At 55.0% G+C, this 22,627-nt stretch overlaps 3 protein-coding genes across 14 annotated transcripts in view; 2 read left to right on the top strand and 1 right to left on the bottom strand.

The window, feature by feature from the left end:
- NFAT5 (nuclear factor of activated T cells 5) overlaps positions 1 to 7,622 on the top strand; it is a 77,506-nt gene extending 69,884 nt beyond the window's left edge. For all 9 annotated transcript variants that reach the window (XM_075039739.1, XM_075039740.1, XM_075039742.1 and 6 more), the window contains one exon: positions 212 to 7,622. The gene's annotated coding sequence lies outside the window, so the exon portion shown is untranslated. The remainder of the gene's footprint in view (positions 1 to 211) is intronic.
- A 1,088-nt stretch (positions 7,623 to 8,710) lies between these two features.
- On the bottom strand, positions 8,711 to 11,522 carry NOB1 (NIN1 (RPN12) binding protein 1 homolog). The gene is made up of 9 exons (XM_075039749.1): positions 11,401 to 11,522; positions 11,173 to 11,305; positions 10,898 to 11,031; positions 10,750 to 10,821; positions 10,498 to 10,635; positions 10,195 to 10,410; positions 9,777 to 9,874; positions 9,499 to 9,643; positions 8,711 to 9,331 (listed from the first exon to the last, which is right to left on the bottom strand). The coding sequence occupies exons 1-9, from the start codon at positions 11,461 to 11,463 to the stop codon at positions 9,062 to 9,064; spliced, it is 1,269 nt and encodes a 422-aa protein (XP_074895850.1). The 5' UTR covers positions 11,464 to 11,522; the 3' UTR covers positions 8,711 to 9,061.
- Positions 11,523 to 11,569: 47 nt separating this feature from the next.
- The window catches only part of WWP2 (WW domain containing E3 ubiquitin protein ligase 2), a 45,357-nt gene continuing 34,299 nt past the window's right edge, over positions 11,570 to 22,627 (top strand). For 3 of the 4 annotated variants that reach the window (XM_075039737.1, XM_075039736.1, XM_075039734.1), the window contains exons 1-4: positions 11,570 to 11,646; positions 15,040 to 15,123; positions 15,897 to 16,044; positions 16,291 to 16,409. In XM_075039737.1, the coding sequence (XP_074895838.1) occupies positions 11,601 to 11,646; positions 15,040 to 15,123; positions 15,897 to 16,044; positions 16,291 to 16,409 (397 nt within the window). In that variant the 5' untranslated portion in view covers positions 11,570 to 11,600. Of the gene's footprint in view, positions 11,647 to 12,120; positions 12,272 to 15,039; positions 15,124 to 15,896; positions 16,045 to 16,290; positions 16,410 to 22,627 lie in introns of those variants that run through there. The other variant, XM_075039735.1, reaches the window with a different exon arrangement.

Raw genomic sequence — 22,627 nt, 5'->3', positions numbered from 1 at the left:
CTGTTTTGTATATGAAGTCATGAACTTTAAAAAAAAAAAAGTGGAAGGGGAGTAATCTGCCTCTATGAAAGAGTGCTGCATTCTGATAGTCACGCATAGTTTCGTGTCTGCTTGTGAGGAACACTTTCAAGATGAAGGAACTACATGGAAGTAAGAGGATTACTTTTGTTAGTTATGCCTAATTTTTTTGCTTGCATGTTTTTTCCTGCAGAAATTCTGTGAAGAAAAAAGCGATGATTTTCCAGATCCTGTCAGACCTTCCGCCTCTGGATTAGGCCATGTGGAACTGATTGCTTCTGTCAAAAAGTGGCCCTCTTCTCTCAAGAGCACACACATGGCCAATTGCAGCGTCTAGCACCTAAGGCCGTGACCATAGTATTTGGGTTTTGTAGTGCCAATAATGCTGAAAAGCTATGCTTTGTTTTACTAGGGCATGGGATTGTACTGTTACCAGATTCCTGAACCTCATTAACAGTGGGGTGCTCTTTGAATTTAAAGCATATCTGGTCAGTTGTTATTGTTGTTAGAAGGTAATACACATTACCACGTTTACTTTTTTTTCCTCCTCTTCCTTCTTGACATCCCCTCTTTTGACTAGAAAAGCTTGTGAAGCAGAAACATCAAATGCCTGTGACATGAGCCATGACTCATAACTGTCAGTAAGTGAAGGGATCGCATGTTTTACAGTTGAGTGGGAGAGCTAATACTGCGATTTGTTAATTGCAGTAGGTGGCAATGAAAAATACTGATAACTGTAATGAGCAGAGAATTGCTTGCTGCTGTAGATAGCCAGAGGTGGGTGCTTCCCATCTGAGAATGTGATTAACGGTTTTCCATGTCTCTTACATGTAACTGTATATAGAGCAAGGGTTTGGTGGCTCTAACAAAATGAAGAAATGAAGGGGAACTTTCAGTTAAATTTTACTTTTAAAATCTTACCCTCTAAAATACCATCAACTTGAAAAGAACTTTCTGCCTGGCTGAGGAAGGAACTCCTCTGTGTCTCTCACTCTGACTGTATGGGTTAGAACTCTGTAAAGCTGCATTAGCCATTCTCAAACCAGCCTTCTCCCTTTCATTATCTTCATGGTTTTCCTTCTCTCTCCCTCAGTTTCATATTGCGTTTTTAAGAGAGACATAAATATCCTACTGGCTTTAAAGATCAGAAGCAGCTTTTAGGAATCCATGGCATTAAATTGCTTAGTCAGTAGAAGCTTTGACAAATAATCAAGGATTAAGGAGAGAGGAAGCAATTTCTCTACCACCTTCTAAATGCAGGAATCCCCTATAACCAGTCATTTTCCAGCTGTTACTGATGTAAATCTTCAGCTTGACTTTAGTCCAGGTAGGGGGCAAACTACATCATTTTTAAGCATTCTTGAAAATTTCACTTCATCCTGAGCTGTTGCATCTTTGTAGCATATTGAGCTCACTGCGGTTTTGAAGTGATTTTCTTTTTTCTGCCAACAGTCCCCAAGTCTAGTTTCTAGATTGTCATGTCTCAATTTAAAAAAAAAATAATTGACTGATGTTACAGAATGTAAAAACAACCCACTCCAGACCATGCAGTTGTATTGTGAGGCATGTGAATTTTTTGGGTGCTCCAACTATCCGGACAGTTTTGTGATATCTCACTACAGCCTCATTCAGATATTTGTTTCTTCTCCTTCTGCAAGTAGAAAGCTGTTGCTGCAGTTAGAGCCCAACAGCTGTCATGTATGGCGATTATGCCTTGGTAGAGTGTAGTTGGTATCATGTCATTTTTCATTTTTGTTATTTTAAATAACAAAGAATAGTCTGTAAATGGTTTTTAAGTTACTCTAGTCTGTTTACTGTGTGTTTTTCCCTTAACGTGTGTGCTTAGTTGAGCCGTGTAGAGTTTTTGTTTGTTTTAATGGATTTTCCTGTTCGTCAGTCTGTCATAACGTTCACTTTCTCTTTCTGTCTCTCTCTTTCTCTCTCTCATTGAGAGGCATTGAATTACGTTTTCAGTAGTAAGGCTTCTTGCCGATATGAAGGGAACTTTTCAGAAAGAGACCTGCTCTGGGTCATTTAATTTTGAATACAGTTTTCAATCGTTCAAGTTTTGGATGGTTTATATCTAATGTGTGTTTCATTTTTTTGGAAAGCTATATTTTGTATTTAGGAAATGGTATACTATTTTGCTATTTGTACTGAGTGAGTACATTGGCATAAATATAAAAATTTATATATATACATATATATAAAATATTCTTTTTGCCACACATTTTTGTGGTAAATTTGTGAGTTTGTCTGATGTTCTACCACAACGTGGCGTCTGATAACAGTGGGGTGGGGTGGGGTTTGTTATGTCTTTATTGAGTATTTAAGTACTTTTTGCAACATAAATAACTTGTTCATCTCTCGCCATTCCATCAGGCAATTTATTGTTCCAGCTGGCTATGAGAAGCTTCACTGCGTGTTTTGATGTGTCTGTCACTCAGCAATACGATCTAGTAAGGAAACCCGTAGGCATTTAGGCGTATATAAAATAATGGGGTTTCATTCAGAATGAGCCATTCAGCTTTTATCCACTATCATTGTCTATTTAATATTTTATTATTAGCGCCTCTGTGTTTTAACTCTTAATTTATGATTATGCTAAAATGTTTAAAAATTTAATCATGATAAAAAGAATTCCCTGCTTCATAATGTCCAGAGCTGCTTTAACCTTGAACCACACTTTTTCTTTCTGTGATTTTTTTTTTCTTTTTCCCGCTAAGACAAAATATTAACAAAATCTTGTTATGGTTCATGACATGAAAACAGCAATCTTGCAGCATTGACTAAAAGCTATATGAGGCTATGTAGAAGACTGAGAATTATGGACCGAAACAACTTCCAGATGGTTGTGGAAGTCGATAGCCAGTTATTCGAAAATGAACTGGTGGTTTTTGCAGGATCGCAGTCCCAGGACAAGCTGTTGGGTGTCATCTGGGGCCTTCATACACAGAAGTAATAGGAATTATAAATTCACTTGTGTGCTGCTTCAATTTGTTCCGTTGTTCCGAAGGGGTGTATCCTTACGTTGAAGTGCTGTTGGTCAGTGCCAAGTCACCAGGGACCAATTCTCCATTTAACAATGGGTGTCCAAAAGAGAACTTCATACCAAGACTGCTACAGCTCCAGGGGGAGGGTATGTTTGAATTGTGTGTGTATTTTAGGTCGCTTATGAAGAGAAGAGAGAAAAAAAAAAAGTTACAAAAAAAAAAAAAAAAGAAAAAAAGGGCTGTGCTATCCCATTTTTCACTTCCGGATAACACCTTTCTTTTCTTATGTTAAATTTATCTTGTTCATTTTAGGTCAATGTTTAAATGTACAACACTTTGAACATGTGATTTGGTTACAAAAAGTATTTGTCTTATGAATGAAGAGATTGCTCAGTGGTTGATTAGTGCTTGAATTGCTGCTTGCAAACAGCTGTTACAGAGGATAAAGAGAGGTTTGATAAGCCAATAAAGAGCTTAAAGACAGGCTGCAGGATTTCATGGCAGAAAGACCCAAGAACAGCATGAGCCACATCTGTATTTATCAGTCCTGGACATTTACTTTTGTAATTTAAGCAGTTGATACTGATAATTGGAGCTTACTCTGCTTTTTTTTTTTTTTAAATGTTTGTGTTTACTCCTCTGCATGCTCACACTGGCATGCCTGTTAGCTCTGAGCAGATGGAGTGCTTGCCTACAGAGATGAGGCGGTGGCATCACATCTAGTCCATTTTGGTTGAGAAAGTTAGAAGATACTGAGATAGTAGTCTCTATAAATGTCAAGTTTCTGACATTATTATAAAGAGGAAGTTACTACCATATCCACAAAGCAGCAATTAAGTATAGAAGACATTACTAGGTGAAAAATGAAAAACTGTAGAGCTGCATTGCTGGGATGGGTTTTCTGTATCTTGGTTTTTTTCTGCTGCTTGAGTTTGCTCTTAAAAGAATTGCTAAATCTAAACCTTCGTGTTAGATGTGGGCTATACTCTTCAGCTGTATATGCCTCTAAAGCACCCATGGTCCGCTATCTGCACAGCGTCTGTAGTGCATGGTGGTTTACAGAACAGCAATTTGCTGGCACAGATTAAAATATAGGGAATCGTACCTGCTAGCCACCAGTTGTGACTTCTGCATACATTCTCTTGTCCGCTTATACACTATGTGTGTGTGTATATATATATATTAAAAACCCCCATGTGAATAACACATAATATGCAGTTATTAGGTAAACATCTCCTCTGGCAGGAAGTTACTGGTGCTTTGTGCTTAATTAGCAAGTCCACATTTTGTTGTCAGTTGCCTCTTCACTGTCTGATCTTTGAACAGGTATTCAAGCCAAATGCTTTGCTATTATTTTAACATAAAAATAGTTCAAGAAATAATTTCAGCCTTGCTGTTTCAAAGTGGATGTTTAATCACCAATCACTTTATAATTACTTCTAACTACTGACAGGGTGGTTACTTCCTATGTAGTTTTAAGATAGAATAAAGCATGAACAGTTAAGTGTTTGTAATTTTGGCAGGGTTTTTTACTGGAAATACTAAGAGCCTGGGCAGCTGTATCAGTTGACATTCCCCTGATTTAGATAAGTTGAATTTTTATTATTTTTTTAAAAGCTTCTATTGTGATTTTGATTTAGGATATCGTTTCTAAAAGAAAACTTGTCTGAACAGATTTTCTACTCCTATGACTTTCCAGAGTCTTCAGAAAGAATACCAAACAAGTCAGAAGCTTGCATTTGTCTTAAAACATAGTTTAAATTGCAATTTGAGTAGCAGGAAAGATGACTTATTAAAAAGTAAAATCAAAAAAGTTGTTACTGGACTAAAAAAGCTACAGGTAGTTTCCCCCAAGGGTATGTACGTGTGTGTGCAGGCATGCACGTGCACATTCGTTAAGAGTTAGAAAAGAGTTTCACTGTCAGTTTTTGAATCCCATGCCTCTGTATGGCAAATGGTTGGGTTACTTTTTCAGGGTAGATACAGGAGAGGAGTACAAGGAATTATGGATATTTATCTGAGTGATAGAAGCAAGAATGAGGAGAATGAATTGCTTTGCATGCTCTGAGCTATGAGTTGTAGGTGGAAAGTGAAAAGAGGAAATACTGATCACTGGTGACTTCTCATTAGTGCAAAATTTATTTTCAAGGAATAGGTGTGCTTGGTGTTCCAGAGGACTGGTGGCAGCTCTGTTGTTTTACAAGCCAAAAGGAAACTGGTACTGAGATGCTTGCTTTGTTTGTTTGTGGTTTTTGTTTTAATTTGGAGTAGTCTTTTGGGATAGATTGTGAGCACTTCATGTTCATATTCAGACCAATTATGCCAGTGGTGTATGACAGTAGTCACCTGAGCCCACAAAGGGGCACATCTGTTTGTGCCCACTGCAGGCTGGGAATCGAGCATAGAGGGTCACTGTGGGAAATGTGGTAAATGTTCGTTAGATACAAGGAAGAATGCAGTGGCAGATAAACTCCTGTAAAAGTGTGCTTGTAAAATTCTCTAGTTGAGTATGAGGCTCAGAGGGGTTACACAGGAGGAGAGGCTTTTCCTTTCTTATAATCTGTATAGGTATGTAAATATGCAATGCCTGTATATTCTAGGATATATATATATGTATATAGAGGAATCGTATATCTATTATATATAAAAAATTAGTAGACACATGCATAGAATACTGTTATATTTACATTTTTATAAACCTGAAATAATACTACTTTTCCTTAGTCTGAGGTTATTTACCAAGGTTTTTGTAGTAACTCATTAATAGTTGTATCAACACCTTTCTGTACTGTACAAGTGGCGCTGTTGGTAACGTTGCTCCAGAAATTTGCTCGGCTTGTGAACGTCACTAATATCCATGGGTTGAAAACAGCTGTACACTTTTGTATTTTTATATATTTTTATTAATAACTGCAGATGTGGTGTTAGCTAAACAGTAGACCTGACAGCCTCAGTTGAGAGCCTGCCCACTGGATGGGCTCAGGAAACGCAGCAGCGGCTGTCTGCTTCTGTGTGTTCCCCTGCCAGCTTTCCTCAAGTGACTCCTGACTTCGGCACCTTTTCCATTCTCAGTGTCCCAGCAGCTCGTGCCGATAGGGAATGGTGGTGGCTGTGTTGCTCCGGAGGAGCTGGACTGACACCAGCAGCTCTCTCCCAGTGAGGGTTATTAATTGTTCTTGCATAGCAAAGGATCCCGGTTGCTGCTTAGCTGGGTTGTGTTTGGATTGGGAAGGTGAAGCTTAATCTGTCATTCCTCTTCTCTTTATTCTCATATAGGCAGGCATCTTTAATTTTTTTTTTTGTTGTTTTTTGACTGATGTTTTACTGTAACAGTCAATATCTAGAAAGCTCTTTCCTTGAAAGCTGGTGAAAGCTCTCCTTGGTTTCTAGCTGTGAGGAACCCTGCTGCGACTTGTACTGATTTCTTACAGATTGTGTGAGAAATTAAACCCCCTGAAAGAAATACAGATCATAAAATCAATAGCATGTATTTTGTCCACCACGACTCTTCATGCCAAATCAGGGGTGTTCTGCTGCAGTTTGGCATGAGGTTGATCGATAGACATTATTGCCCTGGTACAGGCTTCATTGAAGCACCTCTGCCAAACCAGAAGCAAATGGCCTCATTTCTTCTCTTCGAGGCGTCAGTTTGCAGGTCTGATCTCTGCTGTTTCCAGAGATCTGTAATTTTTGCTGTTATGGTTCATGAAATTGCCTCACAACATTCAAGTGTATTGGGACAAGAGTGAGGAATCCAAGGATTTCCTTGCTTGCTGTGGGATACTCACAGACATTCTGCGAGCACTTGGTTCAGACTCCAAAACTCCAACACCCAGCAGCAGCCCGCTGTACAATATTCCAGTTGTCTGCATTTGCTCCAGGATTCAGATTAGCAAAGGGTCCTGTGTTCAGATCGCGTAAATGGCCTTCACTTCTTTTTAGTCCCTGGAACTGCCCCTTGGTGAGCCGGGGAAGGTCTGGCCCACGTGTCCCTTGTACAGGTGGGTCTTCATTCACGAGTGCGGCTGTCCTGGAGGTCAGGATAATGGCACTCGAGGGGAAAAGCTCCCTTTTGAAAGGAGGGAGCGTGGCGCTCCTGGGTGTTGCAGAACTGGGAACACATTCCAGTATTCCTGAAGCTTTTTTTATTGTGGATGCTATTTGAGATGAGGTTATTTGAAATATTTACATTTGAGCTCATTATTAATGAGTAAGCTCCAAAAACCTTCAGAGCAGAGCTTTCTACCTCTGTTAGTAGCTGCATCTTTGAGTGGCTTACCTGCCTTTCTGCCATGTGTTCCTGGAGCGCACTGGTCGACCGCTGAGCTGCCTCTTCCACTGTCCTGCAATGTGAAAGTAGCACCAGATATTCCTTTGTGCATTTCTGTGTATATGGCTTTCGTAGTTGGGATTTTCAAAGCACTGATACCCGGTGTTTTCAGTTTGTTCTATGAGGGGATATTTTATTTGCATCTATGTTTTTAGCTATCCTGTGATAACTTGTTGAATATTAAAAAATAAAAATATTTTGCTTCTATTGGGACATTTGTATACTCGCAACTATATTTCTGTAAACAGCTGCAGTCAAGAATAAAACAATGAAAGTTTTCATTTTGCAGTGTAAAGTCTTGTTGTGTTTTTTTCAAGGGCATCTTCTGTCTGCCAGGAGAAAGTGCTGTTCTTCAGTACAGAATCAACCCGTCTGGGATCCGTACGGCGCTAGGGTCAGGAAATACTGGGAAGGCAGGAGCCCGTGCCGACTTGTGCCCGTGGTGGTGTGTGCCGCTGGAGCTGTTGCGTAAGAAAAGGCACTGTGTCATGCCTGCACTTCTAAAAAACATTGCAATGTTTCTTTTTGACTTTGCAGCATTAAGTCTGAAGGAACCGTTGGGTGTACTACCCCAACCCCAGCCTGCACATTATAGAGCATTAAAGGAAATTGTTTTGTCAGCCTGGAGCAGGATTCTGTCTCTGAGGGACCTGGGGGAGAAGCAGAGGTCTCCCCTGGGGTTGGTCCGGGGGCTGTTCTGCCTGAGGGAGGTAACGCTGGAAGTCCTAAGCCAAGATGATGGGAGCTCTGCCTCGCAGAATTTCTGTGCGTGTTAGCAGAGTCCCCCTTTATCTGCATCTTTGGTGTATTTATGCTAACATGCTAAAAGCGACCTGGGGTTGCTGAGCGTCAGGTGTGTGTCCCCCTTCCTGCTGACCTCCTGTGGGGATGTGACCTCTGGCAGGACCATGGGGCCACCAGCCAGGATCAGCAATTTCATCATTTTGCAAAACTATAAAAAAAAGGGGCAAGAAGAAACTGCGCTTACCCCAAGAGCTGGGCAGAATGCTTTACTGTGAAAGATGTAACTAGATTTATCTGAAAGGCGTTTCCCTGGTGCTGCCCCTCCTGCTGCCCCAGTGCCTTCCCCATCAGCCCTGCACCCGCTGCCCTGGGCATCACCTGCCGTCAGGGTCAGACATAGCCATGCTGCAGCAGCCAAACGCAACCCCCTGCCACTGCCTTTTGCCCTTCAGGAGCTGCCAGCCCTGCTGCAGGCACTCATTATCCACCTGCCTCATTAGTGCCATGGGACAAAAGAAAACACCCTGAGAAAACCCTCCCTCCCCAGCCTCCTCTTCCTCTCAAAGCTCAGAGAAAAGCACTCCCCAGCCCGCGAGTCTGGCACAGGCACCCAGAGGAACAAGACTGAGCCACGGGGACGTGGGTTTTTGTGTTTATTAGCAATGCAGCCATTGCCTGGGGTGCGTTTGGGGGCTGTGCAGGGAAGCCCCTACCTCAGGCAGCTCCCCCTGGTTCTGGCAGGCCATCCCAGGTCAGAGCCTCCCCAAACCTGATGACCATCACCCCCAGTCACGGCTGCTCTTCAGGCACTGGAGGAGTGTGAAAGGGAAGGCCTGGCTCCTGCCCAGGGCGGCTGCCTTTGGAAGGATGCTGGGAGAGGCCTCACCCTCACGGAGCCGTCGGGCAGCAACATGCAACGCCTGGGTGGATGGTCCTTCCCTCGCAGCACCTGCTGCAGGGGACCCCATCCCAGCCTTCACCTCCTCCTCACAAACTTCTTTGTCACGGCGTTGGGGTTCAGGCGCCTCCTGCCAGCGCCCAGGGCCGCGTCCCGGATTTGCAGATTGGCCGCACGGCTGTAGATGTCGTTTTCTGCAAAGGGCGAAAGCCCAGCGATGTAGTCGGGGTCAAAGACGTTGGTCTTCTGCCTGGCCTTGCGGGACAGCCGCTGCTGCGGGAAGGGCTGGTCTTCCACCAGGTGAGGATTGTTGGCGTGCTTCCCTCCTTTCGGGGCTGGCAGCGGGTACTGCCAAGAGAAAAGCAGTCATTAAACTCGTTTCAGGGGCAACTCTTGCTGAAAGAGACTTCGAGATGACTGCAGGCCTCTAGAGAACTGAACAAACGAAGAACTGACCACAGGCCCGGCCCTCATCCCAGCAGCAGCTGCCCAGCATGTGAGACGCAGCTACTCACCCTGAGCCCTCGCGGGTTCAGCACCTTGGGGTTGCGGGAGAAATGCATGTGGAGGCTCCCGTCATCACTGACGCTCACTGCGACCTTCTTCAGGGTCTTGTTACCACAGTGGGGACAGAAAACCTTGGTCATGTCTGAAGTGGTCCTGCAAGGCAGGTACAGAGAGGGTTTACTGCTTCCTGGGCTGCGGAATACAGGCTTAGCCCACAAGCGGGATCATCCAACAAGCACCGCACCCCTGTGCTGAGGGCAGCGCTGCTCGGTGCGCAAACACTCACTTGAAGCAGCCGTGGCAGCGGAGGATGTAGCTCCTGGCCTGGCGGATCAGCATGCCGTTCACTGCCAGCACGTGGAGGCCCATCTGCAGCAGCACATTCTGCAACGAGAGAGAAACCAGGACGCCGTGAGCTGGGGCTGCCAGGAGCTTTAACCAGAGTTTGCCAGTGCAGGCAGTGACAGGCTGATGGAAGCAATGCCAACGGGCTTTGCAGAAGCCTCTGCAACAGAGAGAACTGGCTGGTTTTAAGATAGAAGGAGCTGTCGCAAAGCTGCTCTCATCCTGCCCCAGGGACTCAGCATTGTGCTCCTCTAGTGTGTCGGTTTAACCAGCCCGGAGGTTTCAGTAATTTGAGAATCTGCCCTCAGCCCACCCTGCCAGGCCCGAGGGTCCCGTGCAGGGCAGCAGCCAGCACCCACCTGCATGGCAAAGTCAGTGGTGACGCAGCCGACCTGGACCCCGACAGGAGTAGTGTCACAGTGCCCTGTGTCCTGCTGGACCTGCTTGAGGTTGCTGGGCGTTATCCAACCCTCGTCATCACTCTCCTCGTCCTCCTCTTCCTCAGCACTGGCCCCATCCTCAGAGCTCTGGCGCTCCTCAGTGGTCTCTGGGCTAACGGAGATGGCTTGAGCTTTCTGGGGTGGAGGATAGAGTCAGCTACGGGACACGCCACGCTCTGGTCAGAAACCAGGGGAGCGAGGAGAGGAGGCTCTGGGTCTCACCAGCAGCTCCTGCAGCTCCTCCTCGATGCTGGGCAGGGGGGCTCGCCAGTAGAGGAAGGAACTGAACTCGTCGCTCTCGGATGGGACCGCGCTCTTCTCGGGACTGGGCTGATGCTGGCCTCTCCCCGGGCGCTTGTGCTGTGGGGGGATGCAGGAGCGGGGTCCCTCACCCGCCGCTGCCCGTGGGCTCTGCGGGGCTGCGTTCTCCGTCCCCAGAGCTGTACCCTGGAGTGCTGCATCCCTCTCCCTTACCTTGGTGGGCAGGTGGAAGCCGGCGAGGTGCAGGGGGGCCTCGGGGTGCCGCGGGGTGGAGCTGAGCCGTACCTGGAGGGAGCAGTATGGGGGGTCGGCAGGGCCCTGTCCTGGAACACGATCCTCATCCTGGGGGGCTGGGTCCTACCTTATCCTGGGGCTCCCAGCGGAGGCCGCCGGGGCCGTCGGTCTCGGCCTGCAGCTGGCAGGTGAGGGCGAGCACCTGCAGGTCGGCGGCCGAGAGGCTGGGGTAGTCCCCGGTCTTCTTGGAGAAGTCTGTCACTGCGGGGAGAGAAGGGAAGGGAAGCGGAAGAGGAAAGGGAAGGGGAAAGGAGCCGGTCGGGCCGGGCCAGGCCGCAGGGAGCCGGGCCTCCCCGAGGCGCAGCGGCCCGGTCCGGCCCGCTGGGCCGCTCCGGTACTCACCGAGGCGCAGGAGGTCGGGCCGCGGGCGGCGGAGGTGCAGCTGGCAGGGCAGCGCGGCCAGGCGGCGGCGCGTCGGCCTGTCGCGGATCTCGGCCAGCACCTCGGGCACGGTGTACAGGTTCTGCGCGATGTCCTAGCGGGCAGCGCCGTCAGAGCGGACCCCCGGCTGCCCCCCCCCCCCCCCCCCCGCCCCCGGTTCCCCCCGTCCCGTCCCGTCCCCGCCGGTACCTGCAGCGGGGCGGCGCTGAGGAAGGCGCCGGTGTCGGCCACGACGTGCGCCACCCGCGCCATCTTGTCCCGCCCGCCGCGCTGCCTGCTGGGAGATGTAGTCCGCGCGGGGCACGCCGGGAGATGCCGCGGCCCCGCGTGACCGCTTCCGGGCGGCGCGGTCAGGTGACGAGCTGGGAGGGGAGGGGTGTGTGTGTCACATGACGGTGGGTGCTGGAGCCGGAAGCGGGAGCGGAGCGGTCGCCGGTAACTCGGGCGGCGGGACGGGACGGGACGGGGTTTCCCGGGACGGCTCGCCCTTCCCCTCCCCAGGCGCTCCCGTCCGGCGGGCAGGGCGTCCCGGGAGCTGCTCGGCCGCGGGCTCTGCCCGCCCCGGGGCGGTACCGGCCCGGCGAGACGAGGCCCGGCCCGGGGCGGCGGGACGACCCGCGGGGAGGGCTGTCCCGGCCGCCGCCTCCCCTTCGCGGTGCCCCCGGGGCGACGGTCGCGGCCCGCGGAGCCCGGCCCTGGTGGTGCCGCTCTGTCCCCTCTCTCGCCCTCCCCGGCGGCCGTCGCTGTCCGGCCCGGTTCTGTGCGGGGCGAACCGGCTGCGGGGCAAGACGCGGCGCGGTCCCGGTGGAGGCGGTGGGTGTGGGTGCCCGGCTCCCGGGACCGCTGTCCCGGCTCCGCCGCCTTGCGTTAGCGGGGAGGCGGCCGGGCTGCCCGCTTCCCCGGGAGGGGAGGCCGGGTCGTCGGTAACGGGACCCCCCCGGGGAAGCTGGGGAGGGGAGGGCAGGCCTTGGGCTTCGAACGAGGGAGAGCTCTGCGCCTGTGCGTGTCGGTGGGGAAGCGTCCAGGGTCCACACCGGTCACAAGACGACGGGGCAAAAAGGTGCGAGCGGCAGACGGAGGGTGCGGGAGGGGAGAGGGAAGGGGATCGGAGAGGAAAGCTGCGCCTGGGGTTTGGCACTGAGCACGGAGGGGTCTTCTGATAGTTGAGAGGGATTTGATGCGGTCAGGGGCATTAAAGTGAGCAATAGTGAAATGGCGTAGAATCAGGAGAAGAGAAACTGGGAAAAAGAGTCAAGACTTAAAAGAGGAAAGGGTAGATGCAGCCCAAGCGGATGGGTCTCTGTCGTCGCCTTATGCGGGAGGGTGCGGTGAGGAAACCGGCGGCCGGTCTGGCCCCGGGGTCCTCTTCTGTGGTGGGATGCTCAGGCGAGCCTGCGAGCGCAGGACGGGCACGTCACGACAGGTCTGGTCTGCGCCCCAGCACTGGGGTACAGCGGGAATGGGGGAGAGCGGCAGGGCTGCGAGGGGGGACGTGTGTGCGGAGCGAGGGCTGGGAAGTGGAAACAACTCTGTAACAGGTAACACTCGGTGATTAACGAACCCCAAGTGGACTTCTCTGGCGGAGCTGGCAGAGGGCGGTGGAGCCAGTGGGGCTGGCATCACCGTGGGGGACGGCTGGAGAAGAGCAAAAGCAGCGCCAGCGGCTGCGAGGGAGGACCGGGGATCCAGAGTCCCCGCTGCGGTGGAGTGAGCTGTGGGTCTTACCACAATAACTTTGAGGTGTAGGTCGCTAATGTCAGCGTAAGAAAGGCCCTGAAGGACGAGTTTGCTGGTCAGTCTAGCCCAGGGGCTGGTCACAGGCTGGCGCAGGAGGTGCTGCTTAGGAGGGGCACGTGTACCTGGCTGTTTTAATCTGTGGGCCTGCTTAATGGCACTAATGAAATAAGTGGTGATGTGGAGCTGGGGAGTCATAACAAACACAAGGAATAACAATATCCTAAGGGAAGGCCAGCGTGATCTGTGGGCTAGCATAATTGGAGTAGGAGTAACTGTAGTAATAGTAAGTGCAACTAGTCTCGTGAAAGACCTCCTTCCATCAGTCAGCTCTCCCCCACTCGTGAGGGGGAGGAGATCGGCACGTGTCAGCGAGCCCCCGGCCACTGTCTGACAGAGCCGAGACAGTGGCAAGTCTGGTACCAGACGAGGCTTTCCAGGTAGAGGTGGGGATTGTACGGGGCACTGGCCAGATCTCGGCTGAGCATGGGGTGCTGGGTTGGTTTGCCATGCTGGGGGGTGTGAGGTCGCACAGGACTGGCATGGAGAAGGAGATGGAGAGCAGAGACCCTAGTTCACGTGAGGGGATCTAGAAAGGAACCTGGCTTTGGGATGGTGCTTGGTAAGGTCTAACAAGGGGGTGGGGAGAGGGTGGTGGGGAAGAGAGAGAGAGAGACTCCTGCACGAGGAGGGAGGTGGCAGAGGCTGGAGATGCTCTTCTCCCCTTTTCGTACCCCTGTTGCCCTGATCTGGGGAGGGAGAGGTTGGCAGGCACTCCCAGTCCAGGGCCGGGTAGGAAGGGGGTTCTTGGCTTTGGTAGCTTGGGAGGGGGATCAGGTTTGACCTTGTCTAAGCCCTTGCCGCTGCCCTGAGCAACAGGATTGAAGCTCCTCTTTGCTCCTGCCCAGGGGTGGGCAGCAGATACCTCTGTCTGCCTTGCTGTGTCGGGGGCTTGTGCAGGCAGGGACCCTCTGGTCCGTGACCTTGACACCCACCGCAGGCACCCGCACTGGGCGCATCCTCTCCAGCTTTTCTGCCTGGGAAGTGCGGAGAGGAGGACTGCTGCCCGCAGGCTTAGGAGGACGGTGTGAGTCGATAGCTGACTCTGCGGTCCCAGACCGAGCACCTCGTGCTTCTGCGTGATACGTGACCTCATCTTCCTACTTTGTGGTCAGTCGTTTCGGCAGAGGTGCCCAGCCACGTGTTCTGCCAGCGTCCCCGGGTGTTACAGCTTGTGTCCTTCCTGCCCGCTCCTTTTTCCCCGGTGGGTGACTCCAGGGGAAAGCTGCGGCAGAAGGGGCAGGGGGAAGCGCTGTGCCTGCGGTGACAGTGACGTGGCGCCGGAGAGCGAGGAAGTTGTGGGAAGTGGAGGTCTGGGCTTGTAGCCTGCTCTGCAGTGTGATCCTTCTCTGTGTTCAGAGCAGCTGTGGTCCCTGTCCCCCCCACAGCGTGTTAGAGTAGATAGGACTGATCTTTCTGTGGGATTTTGCTGCCAGGAAGAGACCTGGGCTGTCTGTGAGGGATGCAGCTGCTTCCCCATACTGTGACCGGACCTTCCACTATTCTGCCGGCGTCACTGCCTCGTCCTTTCTGAGGGACCCCTTGTACAGTGGCCACGCAGACGGCTCCTGAGCCGACGTTGCTGCTCAGCAGCACAGAGCAGGGCGTGAGACAGCGTATCTGCTGAAGGCTTTGGAGGCTGCTCTGTCCTCGTGCTGGCTGTGATCGGCAGCGACCTTTGGGTCAGGGTGACCTGCAGCCGCCCAAATGGGGTGTCCAGAGGGCTGAGCACTGCCCAGCTTGGCTTGGATCTCTTCAGGCCGTGGCGGTGCCGTTGAAGGGGGGTTTCTCTCCCTAGGGCGCAGCGTTGCTGTTCCCCACGGTGCAGGGCTGGTTTGTCAGGAGCGAGGGGGAACCTGTGTTTACCAGGCACGTGCCTGTCCATCGCTGAGTCTCCCTGCCGTGTGGGTCACTTGCAGTAATGGCTGGGCTGCGTTTGGGCGCAGAGGGGCTGACCTGGGACCCCGGCGCAGCCGCGGCTTCCTCTGGGTGGTGGGAGCAGTGCTGAGGTCTCTCCTCTCTCTCTGCTTCCAGCCAGGGGTGATGCCATGGCCGCTGCGAGCTCCAGCAGGGCCAGGACCGGGCCGCCCTGCGAGAAATCCCAGCTCTCCGTGAAAGGTGGGTCCCGCTGTCTCACCAGAGGTAGGGCCGGGAGTCCTGCTGCGGGGGACGTGGATTTCGGGTGCATCTGGTCCCAGTGTGTGCTCTGCCTCCACCCCAGGCTGGGAGACCGTCTCAGGGCAGGGGGGGAGCAGGGACTGGGGATGGCCAGCATTGCCCTGCATCCCATGGTCACCCAGGGAAGCGGAGCGGCCATCAGCTGGGCTGCGCCGCCTTCTCTCCCCGGCTGCCATCGGGACGTGGCTCCGTGGCCCTGCCAGGGCAGCGTTGGTGCTCCCGTGGCCGCGAGATGGCTCCCGATGCCTGGAGCTGCGTCCCCTGGAGCTGCGTCCCCTGGAGCTGCGTCCCCGTCTCTGCCCCACAGCCCCTGCGCAGGGCAGCACTAGCCCGGGGGGTGGCCGAACCTTGCCTGGTGGGTGCCTCTTCCCAGCAGCTCCCACAGACCCCCCCTTGCCCCCGCCTTTCCCGCAAGCCCTGAGGTAGGGCGGTGTCTGTGGGGACCGTGACGCTCCTGCAGTCTTCAGGTGTGAGGCCAAGGCGCAGGTGAAGCTGGGGACAGGCTGTGGTCAGGGACTGGTGACAGGAGCACCTGGATCCGACCCTCGCTGCCATCAGGAGAATCGCTCCCCGCTCCCCCTCTCCCAAAAGCAGTTTGACTCCGCAGCGAGTCATGGCACCCCAAGCTGGCAGGGGTGGGGGGTGTGTGGGGAGGGCAGGGGACAGGGTCTCCCCTGCGGCTGCCTGACCCTATGCCTGTCCCCCCTGCCCAGTTGTGTCCGTGAAGCCCAAGGTGCACAGCCGCCCGTCACGGATGAACTGCTATGTGGAAGTGGCGGGTGACGGGCTGCCCAGTGAGACCAAGAAGACGGGGAAGCAGATTGGGAGCTCCGAGCTGCTGTGGAACGAGATCCTCATCCTGTAAGTCTCCGTGACCCCCTGGTGCGGGGCTGGTGCTAGGGCTGGCCCCGCGTCCCCCGGTGCAGCCCGCAGTGCCATCGGCTGGGGCCGCTCGGATGTCGGGGATCTTTGCCCCCCAGACAAGGATGCTGCGAGGAGGGTCTCCCATTGCCCCGCAGCCTTGCCTGCCTCCCTCTGCTCCCTGGCTTTGGCAGGGCTGGCACTGCCCGCTCCCACAGCGATGGTCTCCTTCGCTGGTCTCTGCAGGAACGTCACGGCTCAGAGCCACTTGGACCTGAAGGTGTGGAGCTGCCATACCCTGAGGAACGAGCTGCTGGGCACCGCCTCCGTCAGCCTCGGAAATTTGCTGAAGAGCGGCGGGAAACGTACGTAGGAGCCAGACCCCGCCGGGGTCCCTCGGCCTCCGCCGCGGCTGGGGGGTCCCGCAGGGTCCCTGCCGCCTCGCCTGCCCGTAGGTGCGCGGCGGGGAGGAGAGGCGGCGGCCGCGGCGGCTCCTGCGCAATCTCCCACCCCGGGAGGGAACAAGGTGCCATTGTGCGCCCTGGGCCGCCTGTCAGGGCCGGGGGGGCCAGGGCGTGACGGAAGCCATACCTCCGTTAGCCGTACCTCCGTTAGCCAGGGTGCTGCAGCCTGCACGGAAACACAAACCCCTCAGCTATTTGCTGCCATTTGCGGTCGCCAGCGTGTGGCTCGTGACAGCAGCCACCGCATAAAGGCGGCCATTCAGGGCTTGGGCCGCGCAGGGCTGGAAAAGGCTCGCTCTGTCTTTTCCAAGCAAAGCTCCGCTGCTTGCGAGACACAAGACTTGGTATTGAGCGGGGAGAGGGGCCTCCCGTGCCCTGGCGGGGGGATACGGGGCTGGTTCAGACTCTCCCTTGTGCTGGGGGCTGGGGTGAGCTCCTTCCCCCGGCACTGCCAACCTCGGGCCACGAAACCGCGACGGCGTCCCCGCCGCGCTGCCGTGCCCCTGGGTGGCACTTTGTCTTGCCGGGGCAGCGATGGCCACGCAGGGAGCTGCGCTGCTGCCGCCGCCGTCGTCTCGGAAAGCCCGTGAGGACCTGAACGTCTACCCCGGGGTAGTTGCAGGACGGGGCTGCCTGTCGCTTGGGCTGTTGCTGTCAGACAGCCTGCGGTGGGGGTCTCTGCCCCAGGGCACCCTCCCCTGCAGCTTTTTTCTTCCCGAGGTGTGCAAATGCTGTGTCGGGCTCCCGGAGCCACTGCTGCTCCCGCCCTACCTGCCTGCTCCTCTGCAGGGGCACAATCGGCTCTTTCATTAGCAGGCGTCCCAGGGGGCTGTGTGGAAAATGAATGGAAAAGGCAACTGGCTGTTCTAGCTTGTCCGTTAACATCCACCAGAAAAAACGTGTCAGATTTTTCCTTGACACCGTGGGCTGGGAGGGAGGACTCTTAAAGCTGCAGAGCCTGCCCTGCCCTGCCGGGAAGGTGCTGCCGTGGGCTGGGGGCAGCCGGCGCTGCCTGGACGAGCCATCGTGCTCTTTTCTGCCTGTCTCGTCTAGCCCGCTGTCTGCTCCCTCCTCTTCTCCGCAGACTCGCTGCTTGGTCTTTGGGCTTTGCTGCTGCTCTGAGTGGGCCAGAGACCGTTTGCCAGTCCCCCAGAGGTCCCGTGGGATCCTGCGTCCCTGGGACACCCCTTCCTCAAGCGGGCTGCTCGTCTGTGGAGAGGAGGGGAGCCTGTTCCCTCTGCCTGCCAGCCTGGGGAAGCGGCCGGGTCATGCGAAGGTCTGCAAAGGGCATTTGGGACTTCAAGCTGTCCCAAGTCAGACTGGTAATGCCCTAATGTAGCCCGTGACCCTCTGCCTGGGGGAAGGTAGTGAAACACGCGTGCTCTCTGCTGCTGAGAGGGGCTCGGCTGTCCTATCCCCCTCCTGGGAAGCGCTCGGCAGGAGCGTGCCTTCCCCAAGGCTGCTCCCGCCTGGCAGCAGACCTGCTTTCTAGCTTAGTTGGGTTTGTTACGGTTTTGGTGAGGTTTTCTGTAAGTTACTGATACGTGAGCGTTGCTGCGGCCTTTGGTTTGTGTTCCTGTAGTTGTTCTACTTGGTGTGGAAGAATTGTCCAGGTTGCTCTGCTTTTGGGCAGGTGGGGGTTTTTGGGCAGGGGCGGTGTTCTCGCCCCCGGTGTCATCCACGGCAGTGCATGCAGGGCTCTTGCCTGCCAGGAAGACGCTGGAGCTCCCGCCGTTGTTTCTGTCGGCTGCCCTGCCAAGCATGCCTCGCTTCAGGTGGAAGAGTCTCAGCTCTGATGCCTGGAAAAAGAGCTCGGTGACGAGCCTGGTCAGGCCTGAGCTCCCAGGAAGATTGGGAAAGCCTGCTGGAGCTCACAGCCTGAGCTGTCGGACAGGAGCTCCTGCTCCGGGCGGGTCCAGCCTTGCTTTTGGGCTCGCAGCGCTTCCCACCGCCTTGGCAGGAGCCTCCAGGGCCTCTCTTCTGGCAGGCAGTGCCCTCCTGCTTTCGGAGGGGATTGGCCAGGGAGATGGAGAGGTGGGTAAGAATGGGCTCGATCACAGAAAATGAGCTGGAGCCTTCCACGGAGCTGAGCGGCTCCCAGGGCTCCCGTAAAACAGCTAATTTGCAATGGCACAGCCCCCTGCCCCGGCCCCCAAGCTGCTGCCTGCCACAGAGGCACCTCTTTGTTCCCAGGCTCCGGGAGCTCCTCGGCTGTTCCTCCCACGAGGTCTGAGGAACGTCCCCAGCCGGCCTCGCGCCACGGTCTGCGTGGAAGCCGATACTGGGCCTTGCTGGTTTTTGCTGGTCCCCCTGTGCGCTGAGCAATGGATATCTGTGCAGGCGCTGGAGCGAGCCTGGCTGCAGCTCACAACCGAAAACGCTCGCTTTTATTGCTCGCTGCTCGGGTTGCAAGTTACATCAACAGGCTCCTGTTTCTTGAGTGGCACCACATGCCAGGGTTTTACAGATCCTGCAGAGCCTTTTCTTTCTCCGCCGCTGCGCCCCAGGCAGAGCTGCTGGAGCTGCAGCCTGGCAGGACGCTGCAGGAGAAGCCATCGGCAAACCCCCAAACCTCTGGAAAGCTGCAGCTGCCCGCCCCCCAGTCGTGAACGTGATGTTAAAGGAGCTCTGCTGCATGGCCCGGCAGCAAAGGCTCTTAGCGAGGAGTCGTGAAGGCGAATGTGCAGACTGGCTGAGGTGACTGTTCCGTGAGCTGGCCCTGTAGCAGCTGGGCAACAGTCCTGTAAAACTGGTTGTCCAAGCCAGTCGGTCACAGCGGGGGTCGGACCGTGCCTAACCGGCGTCGCCTTTCGTGTGTGGCGTCCTGAGTGTCCCGCAGAGCTGACGGGCCTGGGAGCACCAGCACTGTGCCTGTGCCCTGGCCACCTCTGGGCTCTTTTTGGATGGGAGGCTGCTGTCTGTGCCCAAGCCAGCGAGTAGGCAGGGTCTGCTGGCTCCGGTCCTGCCGTGCCCTGGCCGGGCTGTTTTGCAGACAGGCAGCTGCCCCTGGTCAGAGATAGCGGGCATTTTTGGCTTTCTGTACCATCTCGTCTTCCCTCCCAGGGCTGCGATGGTTCAGGGGAAAGCAGTAGAAGGCTGAGGTCCTCCTGGTTATACCTGGCAGATAAATGGAGTGGGACAGAGTCGTCTCTAAGCTGCTGGTGGCTGAGACTGGATCAGCAGTAGAGGCAAAGCTTCCTACTGCCTGGGGAGACTTTTACATTTTACCTGCGACAGAAAAGGTTATCCCTTCCCCTAAACTCTGGGTTCCTCCTTGGTTTAGGGATGGCTACGGAAGGTCTAACTTTCCCCCAGCTTCTTCCCGGAGGGGCTGTAGCCACAGGACGGAGTCATTCCTTCGGCCGCAGGTATGCACGAAGGTTAAGCTAGTCTTAACTTGCCAAGCACCAGGGAGGTGGGTGCCAGGAGTGGTGCTGCCTGCCTGGCAGCCCTGAGACCCGGGGGGGAAGCTGGCACGGCTCAGCACTCCCACTGGGGCTGAGAGCGGCCCCGCTGAGATTATTTGCTGCCCTGCCTTTTCTGCCTAGTGCTTTCAGGGCAGGGCTCTGGCTCTAGGATTTGGTTCTTCTGCAGGTTGATGGGGGGCAAGTAGGTTGCTGGCTGGGGCTTGTGGTTTTCAGGGTAGCCCGGGGGATCCGCTTATCTTTTGCTTGTGTAAGCAGCAGTCCTGGCTGCTCTGCGGGGGGCTGCTCTCGAGGGGCGACGGTGGATGCGGCTTTGATTGCGTGGAGCCGTTTGAGTGGAAACCGGCCTTCGCATCCAGTGGAACTGTGCGAAGAGGGCTTGGGGAGCCGAGAGGGTGGGAAGCACCGTCCGTCTGTCTGTCTGGAAATCCTCCTGGCTGCGTGCGCGAAGATGGAGCCACCTCGCTTGGGGAAGAGGCAGAGGGGCTGCCCCCTCCTGTGTGGCAGCTCTCTGGTGCTTGTGCCCACGGGCGTCAGACGTGTGTGGTTTCTGGAGGTCCCAGAGGGCTCGGGCTTGGGCTTGGGCTCAACCCTGGGGCCGTTATCGCGCTGGCTGCTACCAGCCTCATTTCGTGGAACCGTAAATCCGCTTAATGGGCTGGGTGGGAATTCCAGCTCACCTCCGCTAAATGGGAGCTCTGATGCTGCGTGCGGGGCACTGGAAGTAGCTGAACTGAGACCTTATTCAGGACCAAATCACCCCCCGACCCCCTCCCAAAATAATAATAATCCCTCTGACATTCTGGCTGCCGGCGGGACACAGGCAGCCTTTGTGCTCCGCCGTTCAGGGGACCCTCTGTTGGTGCAACAGCAATGTCCCTTTGTGCGTCCCGCATGCTGGACCGGGACAGTGAATGGAAGGTTCTGCTAGTGTTTATTTTCTTTAAAAAAGCTGAAGGGGGTGGAGAGGGGGAGAAGGAAGCCGGCTGGGAGGTTCATGTTCACATCCTCCACTTGGAGACACCTTGTCTTTGCTCCTGCGCTGCCGCCCCCTCGGCTGGGCGCCCGCACAATGAGGGCTTGTGCGGCTCCGGCGGGGAGACCGGCGCGCTCGGCTGCTGGGCGCTCACGGAGGGGGATGGAGGGGACCCCCGGAGCGTGCGGGCATGACTTCCGCACGGCTCGGAGAAAATGCAGATTCCTATGGCTTGGAGCCACCGGGGAGAAACAGGGTCTGGATTTGTTCTGGTTTTTGGCCGCACTCGGTAGCATCTTCTATCTCGGGCTCTTAAAACTGTCTGTGAGATCGGTTCCCCTTGGAAGCAAACTGAGAGTAACTCCTTTAGGCAGATGGGCAAGACCAGGCTTAGCAGAATCCCTTGTCTGATGATGGGTGGGTAACGAGTTGGGCTCCAACCTCCATGCTGTGCTCCCGTGAACGTGTGCCCGGACCCTGGGCACCGAGGGGACACCCGCCTCCGTGGCACTAAAAACCTGAGGCTCTTTCACGAGACCCACGAGCGCAGCCTGTCCCACAGCCCTGTCTTCTCTGCAGACCCTGTGGCGCTGGGCTTCGGGGTCCCGGTTGAGCACCCTGGGGGGGCAGAGATGGCTTAGGTGAGGGCGTCATGAATCCCAGCGCCGGGCTGCCTGCCCTGTAACTGGGATCCCCCTTGCAGCGCTGGTCAGCTTGGAGGACGGACGGCTACCAGCCATGGGCCGGTGTGTGTGGCCTCGTGCTGGACCCCCTTCTCCGTCCCCTTTGTGTCCCTTCCCAGTTGTGCGAGGCCGGCAGGCACCCTGCGGAAAGCAGCAGCTCCGGCCAGGGGAGGAGGACAGGAGCCGTTCTCCGTGCTGGTGCGAGAGGTGTGCGGCTGCTTCTGGTCCTGGCGACGGCCAGACCGGCACGCAGCGGCACCTTGGGGTCTGCACCTTCATCCCTGGTGCGGTGCGAGGGCTGGGCTGGCAGCTGGGAGCCGTGGGTGCTGTTTGGGTGGCAGTTGCACACCCTGGGACCCCGCCAGCGTGTCTCATCCCGGGAGCTGGAGATGGGACGAGGGGTCTGTGGGGAGCGCGTTCCCATCCTGCTGCTGGCAGGTACCACACCCCGTCCCCGCGGCAGACTGGGACAAAGCAGGTTGCTAAAAAATGGTGCCATTGTGTCATGAGCAATCTGTGTATAATAAAAATATTATTTGAGCAAATGAGTCAGGAAGCGTCTGGGCTGGTGTCCCAGGCTGGCGCAGCCAAATTTTTCTGGCCTTCTGTGGCGGAGCTGGGTGTTTCGGTCCTGCCGGCTCCAGCAGGCATCGCTGCGGTGGTGCGAGAGCCCTGCCTGCCCGTGGGCACTGAGGGTCGCCTTGTTCTCCCCTCGCCCCTGGGGATGCGGCTGTGCAGCGGGTGGTTTGGCGGGCACAGCTGGAGGGGGCTGTGGGGGGTGCGCAGGCAGCCTCTTCACGCCGTGCATTGCTCCAGCCGTGCTGGGCACTGGTGGCTTCCCAGCGGCACTGGGGACACCCCTTGCTGCTGCGTGTGCGCAGTGGAGAGCTGTCGGGAGGCCCCCGAGGAGCTGGAAGGGTGGTGGGTGTCTGTCCTGGGGTGCAGGGAGGCAGAGAGCCGTGGCTGCCAGCGTGCGTCAGTGAAACAGGGCAGGCGCCAGTTCTCGAAGCAGCTGATGGTGCGTGTGGCACCGTG

Source organism: Buteo buteo, chromosome 11, assembly GCF_964188355.1.
Source record: "Buteo buteo chromosome 11, bButBut1.hap1.1, whole genome shotgun sequence".
Lineage (NCBI taxonomy): Eukaryota > Metazoa > Chordata > Aves > Accipitriformes > Accipitridae > Buteo > Buteo buteo.
This window is presented reverse-complemented; position numbering and strand designations above follow the sequence as displayed.